Source organism: Notolabrus celidotus, chromosome 1 (assembly GCF_009762535.1).
Source record: "Notolabrus celidotus isolate fNotCel1 chromosome 1, fNotCel1.pri, whole genome shotgun sequence".
Taxonomy (NCBI): domain Eukaryota; kingdom Metazoa; phylum Chordata; class Actinopteri; order Labriformes; family Labridae; genus Notolabrus; species Notolabrus celidotus.
Genome location: NC_048272.1, coordinates 17,898,097 through 17,911,652, shown reverse-complemented (window position 1 = coordinate 17,911,652; position 13,556 = coordinate 17,898,097). Strand labels below are relative to the sequence as shown.

Below are 13,556 nucleotides of genomic sequence, written 5' to 3'. Positions count from 1 at the left end.
ATCACTACTCCTAAATTGTGTAGAGAAGTCATCAGAACGCATGTTAAGCCTAGAGCTGGGCGATATTGAAAAATATGTTATCACTATAACATTTTTTATATCAGTCGATATCGATAATTATCAGGACAAATATCAAATCATTATTTCATATAAATTTAAACTCAGATTTTTGCCCCTGAGTGAAAGTTGAAGACGGTTTGTTAGCTTGTATCTGGATTTAGTTTTCTGATAAACTTCTTGAATCCATCATTTCTGATGGTGCTAACAGGAAGCAGGTCATTTGTGTAAGATCAGATTTTTGTGGTTTAAGTTTGTAGATTCTTTTTTTCTCAGATAATTTCCATAACTTGATTTAAATTTACAACAAAGATATAAAACTATATTCTGTGTATCAGTTTACAGAGTATCGTTTTGGGTTGTGCACTCCCCTTTGAGGTTTCTAAGGGTTCCGGGCAGAGGGATATTGTTTCCCACAGTGCAGTGAATGCATTGCAGTTATTCAGTGTTCAGTTGTACTACATTAAATGTGTTAATGCACAGCAGAAGTTGTCTCTGTGCTCGTCCTATACCCTCATCCTGAGAGTATATTCAATGAAGTGTATTAAGTTAATAGTTAACGCAGAGTCAGCACAGTGTTAGACTAACGACTCTGCTTTGAGCTGGTAGGTTTTGAGCAGAGGTGGGTAGAGTAAACCGAAACAGTACTCAAGTAAAAGTACTGTTACTTTCTAATGATGTTACTCAAGTAGAAGTAAGAGTACTCATAGAAATAAGTACTTGAGTAAGAGTAAATAAGTACCTAAAAAAAACTACTCAAGTAGTGAGTAACTTGTGAGTAGTAGTAGTATCATATATAAAATTGTACTGTATTGGAAATGCTAATAACAATGTGAAGTGCACACTGCCTTTAATAAAGTGACATAAATAGGAAAATGCCAAAATGAAAGCTGTTAGGCATGGTTTACTTTCAAACATTAAAGAAAGAGAAGCTGCAATGTGCTCAAACTAATGTACCCACTTTAATTTTTTAAAACAAGCTAGAACTTCAAACTGTCTGAGATGTCATCAGAACTCCAGAACATTAACACTCCAACATTACAATAAAAAATATATCTATGCCTTCCAAACTTTCTTTTTTAACCTTTAACTTATTTTCAGTACATCTTACTTAAAAACATAACTTGAAAGTACTAAAACAACTTGGAAGTGTTTAAAAAGGCCATGAACTCAGTCCTGAAGAATCTCTCTGAGGTGAATGTTGAGCTTCAGAAGCAGCTGTTTTTATTAGCATGCTACCTTACTGCTCTTATAAGTTACTTTAGATTACTTTCCAACATTTCTAACATGCTTTTAAGATTTAATGTTAACCAGTATGATCCTAAGCTTACCTAACTGATAACTCACCATGACATGTTTTTAAGATTTAATATTAACCAGTATGATCCTTAGCTTACCTAACTGATTACTCACCATGACATGCTTTTAAGATTTAATATTAACTAGTATGATCATTAGCTTACCTAACTGATAACTCACCATGACATGTTTTTAAGATTTAATATTAACCAGTATGATCCTTAGCTTACCTAACTGATAACTCACCATGACACGTTTTTAAGATTTAATATTAACCAGTATGATCCTTAGCTTACCTAACTGATTACTCACCATGACATGCTTTTTAAGATTTAATTGTTCTATAAGCTCAAGATTTCCACCGTATAGACAAAGTAAGAAGCGCATAATGTGACTGTTTCTCCTCGTCATTTAGAAGTTATGAGAGAGTCCGGATGTTGGGTACAGGGTTAACATGTTCCTCCAAAGGGGACGCAGGTATTACGCAGCCTCTCTCCCCAGCTGTAGGTGGAGGCAGGGGCGGAGCTACTTCTCTGTTCATTCAGTGTTGAGGCTATTTATAGCTCTGGATCAGAAGGAGCTGCGTGAGAGATGGCTGAGTATAAAACAATATAAAATAAAGAAAAAAAGGAACGGTAAAAGTAGCGACTGGACAGTCCAATGTAACGAAGTAAAAGTACATATTTTTTAACACAAATGTACTTGAGTAGGAGTAAAAAGTACTCTGCAAAACAAATACTCTCAGAAGTACAATTTTTGGAAAAAACTACTCAAGTACATGTAACGGAGTAAATGTAACTCGTTACTACCCACCTCTGGTTTTGAGTTATAACAGTGTCGCTGTCGCTCATTTCAGCTGTGTTTAAATTCTGCTCCAAACGTCTTTAAGCCCTGCCTACCTCTCACGCTGCGATATGATTGGCTGTTCAATGTCGTCTTCTTCTTCTGTCTAATGTTAGGTGGCAACCAGGTTTTTGTGGGGTGTAATTACTGGTTTAAATGTATCAAATTTGTATTTGTTATATTTATATTGAGAAAAATGATATCACGTTAAATTTTGTTATTATCGGCCAGCCCTAGTTAAGCCTTACTGAAAGTAAAAATGAGCCCGATGTAATCTGATTGTTAAACAAACCAAGCATCAAATCCTCACGCTGGAGAAGGCTGAGTTTCTTTAGACCAAATGCAAAAAGTGTTGGGCTACAGCTAACAAATATTTCCACTGTGGATTAATCTGATACTTATTCTTGATTAATCTAGTCTCAATGTCCATCACTGTTTCCAAAAGGTAAAGACGTTGTCCTCAAATGTCCTGTTGGTCCACATCCAAAGATATTTTGTTTACTGTCATAACGTAGCCAAAAAATGGAGACACTCACAACTCAGAAGCTGGTGAGGCCAACAAACTCCACCTTACAGAGAGAAAAATGTCTAAGACTAAAGGAGTAGCCTACTCCATCAAAGCAGCAGAGGCCGACATGCCCTGACCCCTCATCCCAAGATGTACAAGTCCCACACCTGCAAAGTACAAACTTTTCAAACCTCTAATTTGTGCAAATTCCCCAAATAAGGGGCCTGTTACCGACAACCGACCTGTCTTTGTCACCAAAAGGGAGTGATGCCAGGATGCCTACTAAATGTTTCACATGAAAAGAAAAAAAGAGAGACTGAATATTAACAAATATTAGGATATTCTGCAAATTTGTCAAAAGATTATGCAAAACTCCAACAGAATTCAATGCACAAAAAGCAGAAGGGTGTCCCTTTAAGACACGAGGAAGAACTCAGTGTTATTTGAATAAATTAACTCCTCTTGTAGGCATGCATCAAACACGTGCTGCAGAATTTGATTTATTTAACTATCTTTGAACCACAATTCCCAGTGCATACATGTTTGCAGCAGCCTCTTGTCCTATATGTGCAGGGCATCGGGTCGAGTTCAGAACCGTGGACAGAGCTTGATGTGTGATCAGATGGGGTCAGCACCTCACAGCAGCCCTGATCAACCACCAGCTGCTCTCCAATGATAAATCAGAGAAATGTGCTGGTTTGGAGGAAACAGAGTCTTCCCCAGAGACAAGCTTTTAACCACAGACATCCCCCCCTGCCCTCTGCTGCAGCCTGCACACTCTGCTTCTGTTGCTTTCTGAATTTCTTTAAGGAAACTATTCAAAATACAGCTGAATATGAACATTTGAAGCAATCCTGACTCATTTTAATTCAACATGAGTATCATGAAGAAGGGGAACAGTCCATGATGGTTTAACTTAGATCTCCAGTATTTCAGCTCCAAACTACAGGTGACTAAAACATACTGTTTATTTACTTTAACTCATGTTTAACTTTAAATGTATTTTAATGTAGCCCCAGCAACACCATCACCGACTGAAAACACCTCCTCTTCAACCATCAGAGGATGTAAGGGTTCAGCAATATCAAATATCTACTTTATTTAATACAAACTAGCTGCTGATAAATTATGGAAGTCACGGCTGTAAAATGTCAAAATGTACATACCGAGACGAATTTAATCCGGCTTCTTTGAATATTTTAAGATGCAATCATTGTCCTCATCCGCAGGGTCTGTCTGGGTTGTATCGCCGACAGATGCACCGCTGAAAGGAGCCGCCAGATGGGGGAGGGTCCGCTAGTGGAAGTCAAGGCAGCCATGATGGTTAGCGACCACTTCCGGGAAGCGCCTTCAAAATAAGATAAAATAAGATACTTTTAAATATAGAAAAATGAGGCTTTGGTGCTAAAAGACTGAAAGACTCGGCGCTTGTGATAAATACAAATAAAATAAAAACAGGTAGAAAATATGTATAAAGACCATAAAAATAAACATAAATATAGTAATAATAGAAAACCAAATGTCAAATATATACATTCAGGTCGGGAGAAGAGGTATTTGGATTCAAGATATTGCACATATATGTATATATATGTTTGGTGTTGTGATGACTCTCGGGAAGAATATAATTAACATTGAATTATTTTTATATAAATGTAAATGCTGTTAATATGCCTGGAACTCCTGAAATGTAGCACTGAATAATACTACTGCGTATAATATAATAATACTGTGATCCCAAAATAAAAAATTAACAGTTGATGAATTATGGATTATGGATTAACTGATAAAGCCGTAAAGAGGCAATATTACAAATATGTTTAGTCAATACCAAATTTCTCACTGAGTTTCATTAAATTCTCAGCATGCTGTTTGCTATGAATGAACTCATCAACCAGCAATTAAAAGATTTTAAAACTCTGCTCAATTTTAATTAGGGGTCACTCCTGACTGAGACAAATTACTGAGGACTAACATGTGAGAGTGTGATTTATTTGTAACGTGACACAGATCAATAAAATGAAATCATACTTTTTTTTCAGTCATATGAAAAAGCATATTTTCTGGTTGAAGGTTAGGGTGTACAAGAATGAATAACTTCTCAAATTATTTTCCAGCAAGAGTGATTTTTTCCAGATTGTGCCTAGAGTGTAATGATCCTTTTTTAAACACGTAGTTAATATTTGTATTATAAAGTCGATAGAACAAAATGTATCAGGAGTTTCCACGTTGACATGAGCAATGAACCCGTTTTTTCAACCATTGTTAGGTCAAACGTGTCGTTTAATGTTTCGCAAGCTTCTGTAAATGCGGCTAAAACATTACTTTAGTGCTATACTTACCAAACTGTCATTATCCTCCCTGCCAGCAGGGGGCGACACATCTTCAGCGGGGCCGCTTTGAGAGGATAAACCTTCCTGACCAACGACAAACGTTCCTTCCGGCTCCGGTCCCTTATCAAGTGGAAAGGTAAAGACATACCAGGCGTTGTAATCTAAATATATCTTTGACATCTCATGTTCATTAAAATAATCGTATATCAGAATCGATTGTTGTTTATATCGTTATGGAAGTCGTGAATGTATTTCGACCGTAAACGGTGTAGAATCATAGATATTGTGCTTAGAAGATGAGAAGTTACCCTGGCTCTGATGTCCGACAACGACTGCCATTTTTGTCTGTTAACGCGGGTCGTAATTATTTGAGCTAATGTGTTTGAAATGTGTGGCTTAAGTTCAGAATATATAACAGATACCTGTATTGAATTATTAAACGAATCGCCTGCTTGAAGGCTTCCTCAAACACTAATATTTCCCTTGAAACAGTGCTAGCTAACCGGTTAGCACGCTATCACAGAGGAAGCTATGGGAAGATGCTAACGTCGTCCATGTGTAACCTCACGTAACGGTGTGTGTTGTCTCTTAACTCAGATGCTGATGCCCAAGAAGAATCGCATTGCTATCTATGAGCTCCTCTTCAAGGAGGGAGTCATGGTGGCAAAGAAAGATGTCCACCTGGCCAAGCATCCCGAGCTTGCTGACAAGAATGTGCCCAACCTTCATGTGATGAAAGCGATGCAGGTGAGGAAGACGGGGATGAAGATGGATCACCAATGTAGAACTCGCTATTACAGAGTTGATCTGTTTTGTATAGAGCTAGATGGCACACATGTAACCGGTGTTGACCTCAAGACTGTGGGTGAACATTACAGAAGCCCTGAGCGAACATGCATCTCCATTTGATTTCCACTGCTTTCCCATGATACTGAGGAAATGTATCTATTGATTGCACATCAGGTTTCTCCTTCATAACTCATTGCTTTATCTTAACATGCTAGTTAGGATGTTAAAGCCAAGCGGCAAACTCCGGTCTCAAACGATGAAGCCAATGCGGAAGTGATATAAACTGCAATACATCGAAAATCCGCTTGAGGCTGGCTGCAGAAACACCGGAAACCACATAGATATGAATGGGAAAAAGACGATCTTTGCAGCATTAATAAACATGTTTACAGCCTGGTTCAAAAAACGGCTTGGCCCTATAACGCTAATCTCTCTAATGGCATACACTGTACGGGGGGTGAATTTTTTTCTAACGTGACGGTTAAGAAGATATTAAGATTATGAGTTTTGCCCAAATAAGGACATAACTGACGTGACTCCCGGTCGGGAACACACAGCCATTGGCTAAGAGACTCACACTACGTCACACTCTGCCTAGTTGAGTTCCGCATTACCAATATGGCTGCCGCCGTCGATTTGCTTCAAAACAGCTCTCAGGAACAGATGGGTGACGTCACGGATACTACGTCCATATTTTTTACAGTCTATGGTTAAAGCCCGTTTTCTTGGTGATGTGACACCACGTTGCCACTATCCACACTAATGAGGAAGTCAGAGATAAAATCGTGCTTTTTCTTAATTTACAAATTGAAAAGTAATTGTTAGATATCAATATTAATCAAAGGAAAAGTTTCATATTGTGAGTTAAATTTGTGTTGAAGTAATCCCAGGATGAAGGATGAGGATGCCACATGTCAATTTCATTAGATGGACAAGACCTTTTATTTAAATGAGTAACTTCTCAGGTCAGATTTAGAAATCCAAAACACATGACCATCTTTTATAATTTTTCTTTTGAAATAGAGAAACATGACAGATCATTTGATATTACAGTGGTGCTCTTATCCAAGGAACACTCGTGTTATCTTGAGATAAGAGCATATGAAAGGTGAGATTAGGGGAAGCATGATGAGAAAGTACTCTTATCACTGACAACTGTTAGAATAAAATGTATGAATGCACGGCTGCACAGGTTTCCGTAGATTATATCCTCTTTGATAAACAAAAAATTTGGACCTGAAGTGCAGTTTTATTGTGAATTTTCTCACAGTTGAGTTCCTAATTACAAATTTAAGTGATTTTCACTTTCATTCTATGTAAGAAAGTTGGCACTCTCAAGAAGAATTTAAGTCTCATTTTAACAAATTAAGCTCTTATCCTGTTGAATTGTGGGTGCCATTAATTGTTCTTTTGTATCTGAGTCAGTCATAGATATGGTTAACAGACCCACAGGGTTGTTAAAATGCTTATAACTGTGCTGAGGTAGATTACAGTTTTAACAAGTGACTGGTTAAAACAGGGCATCTATTGACTTTCAGTTTGAAATTATGGTTCTATATCTGAATGTGTTTAAATATGGAACAAGCACAAACCTGGATAAAGAAGCAGTGGGACTAAAATGATAGGGAATACTTGGCTGGGAGGAAAATGTAGAGTGAAACTAAAGATGAAGCCTTAAAAGTTTTTTTTTTTTAATGAATTAAAATGTTCCTTTTTCATCTGAAACATTTACAAACTGTTGCCTGAACAACTTGTGCAGTTGTCAACTTATTGTAGCGGTGAAGATGGTGCTGCATCGTCTGTATTCCAGTCATCATAATAACCATACGATATGTTTGTGTGTTTACTTTCAGTCCTTGAAGTCCTGTGGGTATGTCAAGGAGCAGTTTGCCTGGCGTCATTTCTACTGGTACCTCACCAACGAGGGTATCCAGTACCTGAGAGACTTCCTCCACCTCCCCCCTGAGATCGTGCCCGCCACCCTGCGCCGCCAGACCCGCCCTGAGACCGCAAGGCCCAGGCCCAAGGGTAAGCTCATGGACGCTCAAACACTACTTTTTAAAAACCATGTGAGCAGTGTTTGTCGAGGCTAACATCAGCCACTGCTTCTACAAATTGGAGCCTGATTGGACGAAACCTTTAGTGGTGATCTTTATACGTGAAGCTGCTGAGCGGAATCATTCCTGACCGATTAACATCATAGAGTCACAAAGCTGCAGCCTTGTCTCTGTTATATCAGAAACACTCAAAGTTGATCACTTCCAGTTTGTCTCTCTGACCCTGAACTGAACCTTTTTATAATTGTCTAAGAGTTACATAGAGTATGCAGTAAACATCAAAGGTTGAATCTTCCTGGAAATTAAACAAGATATTAAATTAGATTACAGGTCGTCAGGTTCTCCTTCTGTGCGCTGACCTTTTATGGCATTTAACAAAGGTGTTAATAATCAGCCTCTGGGTCTGTTAAAGTCGAGGCTTACACTGTGAAAACGTGTGTTTTAAAGCTGCGTTAAAGTCCTGCATGATCTGACACCTTATTTAGAACAGCTGATGCTTAATGTTTAATTTTAATACTTAAGCATTAGCCTTGAAAACGGGAGTGAGTGGATCATCAGACAGCAAATTATGAGCCAGTTTGAAATGAAAGGATTGTGTCAGTCTAATTGTGAGTAACTGATTATTAATTTAACATAGACAAAACAGTGAGGATGAATATTATTGTATATATTTGATATTGACAAGTTGAATTTACCAATGAAGCATTTTTATTCGATGTCTCCATGAGCCTCAGAGCAGAAAAAATGTGCTTATTATGAGAGTTTTTGTGAAACAGACCAGATTTCAAAATAGTGGAATCCACCTTTAAGTCATGGAATTAACTTTAATGTACTGTCCTGTTTAGGTTAAAAAAAAACCCCTCAATATTAGGCCACTAATTACTGATAACTCATGAAGAGACTGGATGAGAGCTACAGCTGATAATGAATATGTTAAACACATCATAGTTGATGCCCCTGAAGTGGAGTCCCATCTGCAGTCATGCTCTGCAGTATTGGAAATTATCATCCAATGAAATCCCATTAACTGTTCATAATTGAATCTTCTTATCAGCCAACGAAGGATCAAACACCTCTGTTTAACAGCAATTAGTGCAGGATAAACTGGCAACACCACATTCTGGGATTACGTTTTCTCCTTTAGAAAACAAATGTCTTGATGTGGGGAATAATCTGCTCATGGAGGAGCTTCTGAGGACTTGAGGGCTGTTTTCTTACAGAGCTCATGTGTATTAAGTGATCATGTAGCGTTGATGCTGGATCCCTGTGGCGCATGGTTTAGTTGGTAGAGCAGACACCCCGTATACAGAGGAACACAGCCCTCATCTCAATGGTCATGGGATTGATGCCTGGTCCATCCTCCCCCTCTCACCCCACATGTCCTGTCTCTCTCAGGCTGTCTTATCGAAACAAAATGATCATAAAAATGACTAATAAAACACTGCACCACTCTCCTTTTGAAGTGAGCTTTGATGTACTATAACTTGTAACGATGACGAACTACAGCTTAAGTGATTCTTGTTTTATTTCTGCAGGAATGGAGGGAGAGAGGCCCGCCCGCCTCAACCGGGACACTGACAGAGATGCATACAGGCGATCCGCTGCACCCCGTAAGTACACTTATGATTAGAGTAACTTGTGAGTTCTTTGTGTGACCATGTGCTCTGTTAATGTTGGAGTCAGCTGCAGAATCTTTGAACTGAGGCAGATATGAAAGATGGCGTCAGTCTGGTAGATAAACCTGAGCTACAATAAAGCTTTTCAACATTAATTGTAGTTTGTTACAATGCATGATAAGTTATTCTGATGCATCTTGAACACTTGTTGCCGCCAAACATAAAAGAGAAGGTGACAGCAATGAACAGCCGATCATGTACGAGAAGGCAGGCTTACAGACTTATGGAGTTAAAACAGCTGAAAACCGACTGGCTCAAAAGCATGGTGGAGACGTTGACAGGAATCAAGACATTTTACTTAACAGTCTTACAGAAAACAGAGCATTGGTCGCTGCAAACTGTGTTCATGACGAGCAAGCTAAAAGGTTTGAAGAAATGTGATGATCTGTTTTTGTTCCTAGTGGTGTAATGTGAGGTTTGAGACCTTAACATTGATGGTTAACTTTGTAATGCTTCTACTTTTACTAGCTGGTGCTGACAAGAAAGCAGAGGCTGGTGCTGGAGCTGCCACGGAGTTCCAGTTCGTAAGTACCACTCCTATCATATTTTCACACAAACTCACATTTAGGGTTTTTCTTTTTCGTTTGAGATCAGAGTATACTTCTGCTCTTGAATCATTCGTTTCTGTTCTGGTAAATGAGGAATGTTTGACATAACAATTATACAAGAATGTCCCCACCAGCTCATGGGTGCGGTTTTACGGAGGCTTCACAATAGAATGTCAGCTAATTTTAGTGTACCATCGTGCAGCTATAAGTTGTAACTCTTCAGGTTGACTGATGTTCTGACGGACTTTTCTCTGTTGCAGAGGGGAGGCTTCGGACGCGGCAGAGGACAGCAGCCTCAGTAATTTCAACTCGCTCTTTCTGTACAATAAAGAAAATGAAAATACAAAACATCTGCTTCAGTATTGATTTTCATTGTAAGGGATTATTAACCATGAATTAAGGTGGTTCAATCTTATGTCTTTGTTTTTATGCTGAGCAGAGGAATGATGTTGTAAATGTAGATTTAGAAAAGTGGGAACAAGTCAGTTAAATGACCTTCAATGTGACTACAGAAAGTGAAACAGGCTCATCACATCAACTTGTTCACTGTTTTCCGTAAAGCAAGCTTAATCAGCCATCTTGATTACAGTACTTAAATATGGTAAATGGAATTTGTTAAATAGCGCCTTTCTAGTCTTTCTGACCACTCAAATCGTTTTTACACTAGTCCCATTCACTCACTGATGACAGGTTGCTATATAGTATCAGTATTTGCTCATTCATTCACATTCACACTGCTGAACAACAGCAGGAGCAATTTGGGGTTCAGTGTCTTACTCAAGGACACTGACTACCAGAGCTGGGATCGAACCACCAACCTTCTGATTGATGGACAACTGACTACTGAGCTGCAGCTGCCCCAAATGCACATTGAAAAAGTGTATGATTTGACCATAGACTATAAATAAAATGGAATCTGACTATCACTGTACTTAGTAACTCTTCTCATGCAGATACAAAATTTAGTGTACATACTGTGCTAAAGTATTACAGACCCTGAACTCCGCCAGATGAAATCAAAGAAACGCCAACTCGAACGCCTCACCAGACGAACATCCCTCACCATACACACCCTTTCAATCCGGATTCAGAACTCATCACAGCACAGAAACTGCCCTTCTCAAAATCACCAATGACCTCCTCCTCTCATCCGATAACAACTCCCTCAGCATCCTCCTCCTCCTGGACATTAGTGCAGCTTTCGACACCCTCAATCACTCCATCCTCCTCACCCGCCTTCAATCTTCCCTCGGTATCACTGGCACCGCCCTCTCCTGATTCAAATCCTACCTCTCTGACCGCCACCAGTTTATCAGCATCAACAACCTCAAGTCACGCACAGCCCCCCTCTCTCATGGTGTCCCCCAGGGTTCGGTGCTTGGTCCCCTCCTCTTCATCATCTACATGCTCCCCCTCGGTCACATCATACGCCGCCATGGCCTCCATTTCCACTGTTATGCCGACGACATCCAGCTTTACATTTCAACCACATCCATCACCGCTGCTTCCCACACCACCCTCACAAACTGCCTCACTGAAATAAACTCCTGGATGCAAACATACTTTCTCAAACTCAATTGTAATAAATCCGAAATTCTTATCATAGGCCCAAAATCCCTCACATCCACCTGCCCAGACTTCTCACTCACTATTGATAAATCCACTGTTTCAGCATCCACCCACATCCGTAACCTTGGTATCATTTTTGATCAGTCACTCAACTTTCAACAACACATTAACAATATTTCAAAAAACGCTTTCTTCCACCTCAAAAACATCGCCCGTCTCTGCCCCTCCCTTTCCTTCACTGCAGCTGAAACTCTCATCCACGCCTTCATCACCTCAAGACTCGATTATTGCAATAGCATCCTCTACGGTACACCCAACACCCTCCTCAACAAATTACAATACATACAAAACTCAGCTGCACGCCTCCTCACTCACTCCCGCTCCAGAGACCACATCACCCCAGTCCTCCAGAACCTCCATTGGCTTCCCATCCCCTCAAGAATTCAATACAAGATCCTACTCATCACCTACAAAGCCCTCAACAATCTAGCTCCCTCCTACCTCACCGACCTTCTGCAGCCATATAATCCCTCCCGCAACCTCCGCTCCACCAACGGCAACCTCACCACCCCTCTCACCAAACCCAAGCACCGAACCTGGGGGGACAGGGCCTTCTCTGTCGCTGCCCCCACCCTCTGGAACTCTCTCCCCCAACACCTCAGATTCTCTCCCTCACTCACCAAATTCAAATCCGGACTCAAAACACACCTTTTTACAAAGGCTTTTAAACTATAATTGATTGATTTTTGTCTTGTTTTGTTTTATTTTGCTGCCTTGCTCTTCTTTGCTTTTTTTTTTGCACTGTTTTCCTTTGCTTTTCTAGTGTATAATTTTATTTTCCTGTAAAGCACTTGGAGAATCTTTTAAAGCGCTTTTATAAATAAAATGTATTATTATTATTATCATTATTATTAACCCTCATATTTACTAACATCTTTTACCCTTGAGGTCAATTTGACCCCAGCAATTTAAACCTCCAGAAACTGATTGTTACCCAGGTTTATGTGTCAGGCACTTTGTTTCTTTGTTAGCTACCTAGATAGCCTTTTAAATTAAATAAATTTCAAGCATAAACACAATTTAAAGAATTTAGAATGACGTTATTTGTAAAACAGAACATCAAACTGCTGCGGGTTTGTTATGCTCTCGTCGGCCCTGCCTTGTTTCTATGTTATCAAAACATGACACAGGACTCGTCATTGAATGTCTTTAGAGACATGGTGGCTGGAAATATTATATCTCAATCTAAAGGTTGGCGGTTCGATCCCAGCTTCCGCGTCACATGCGGAAGTGACCTTGATTATAGTGACCTCAATATCATCCAAAACAAATGTATGTAAAATGTTGATATTTCTTATGTTATATACAGCTAAAACAGCCTGGGGTCAAAAAGACCCCAAGGAAACTGATGCAAGTTGTTGTTTTTTTTGTTTTTTTTATGGGAAATTGGAACATATTAACATTGTAATTAACGTTTTCCCAGTTGTCCCTATTAAATTAGGAAAAGTCATGAAATATGAAGCTTAAAAAATTATGTTAGTCATTCATTTAGAGATGTTAAACATTGAAGGGGGTCCAATTGACCCCAACGATAACAGGAGGGTTAAAGTTGGGCCACACTCATAGAGGGGTGTTTATCACTTACTCTTGGTGGCACATAACCCAGTTCATTTCAATAAGAACAATTAAGGCTTGATATTTTAAAATGGAAACTTAAATACTGCAAAGATCAGTGAATATTGTGAGACAGTGTTAAATCATTGAATGAGAACGCAACATCTATATATGAGGATACAGCTTTAAATCAGCCATGTTGTTTATGGCTTCATTTTTGTGTCTTACTTACTCAACAGCCAGAATACAAACAATCACACGGG

General features: G+C 39.2%; 2 protein-coding genes across 3 annotated transcripts in view; one reads left to right on the top strand and one right to left on the bottom strand.

The window, feature by feature from the left end:
• The window catches only part of pacsin1b (protein kinase C and casein kinase substrate in neurons 1b), a 54,893-nt gene extending 49,112 nt beyond the window's left edge, over nucleotides 1–5,781 (bottom strand). The window contains exons 1-2 of one of the 2 annotated variants that reach the window (XM_034681420.1): nucleotides 5,050–5,781; nucleotides 3,874–4,055 (exon numbers count right to left, since the gene is read on the bottom strand). The gene's annotated coding sequence lies outside the window, so the exon portion shown is untranslated. Of the gene's footprint in view, nucleotides 1–3,873; nucleotides 4,057–5,049 lie in introns of those variants that run through there. The other variant, XM_034681427.1, reaches the window with a different exon arrangement.
• Nucleotides 5,061–10,458, top strand: rps10 (ribosomal protein S10). The gene is made up of 6 exons (XM_034681441.1): nucleotides 5,061–5,176; nucleotides 5,638–5,787; nucleotides 7,683–7,857; nucleotides 9,422–9,496; nucleotides 10,031–10,086; nucleotides 10,371–10,458. The coding sequence occupies exons 2-6, from the start codon at nucleotides 5,638–5,640 to the stop codon at nucleotides 10,410–10,412; spliced, it is 498 nt and encodes a 165-aa protein (XP_034537332.1). The 5' UTR covers nucleotides 5,061–5,176; the 3' UTR covers nucleotides 10,413–10,458.
• Nucleotides 10,459–13,556: the final 3,098 nt, after the last annotated feature.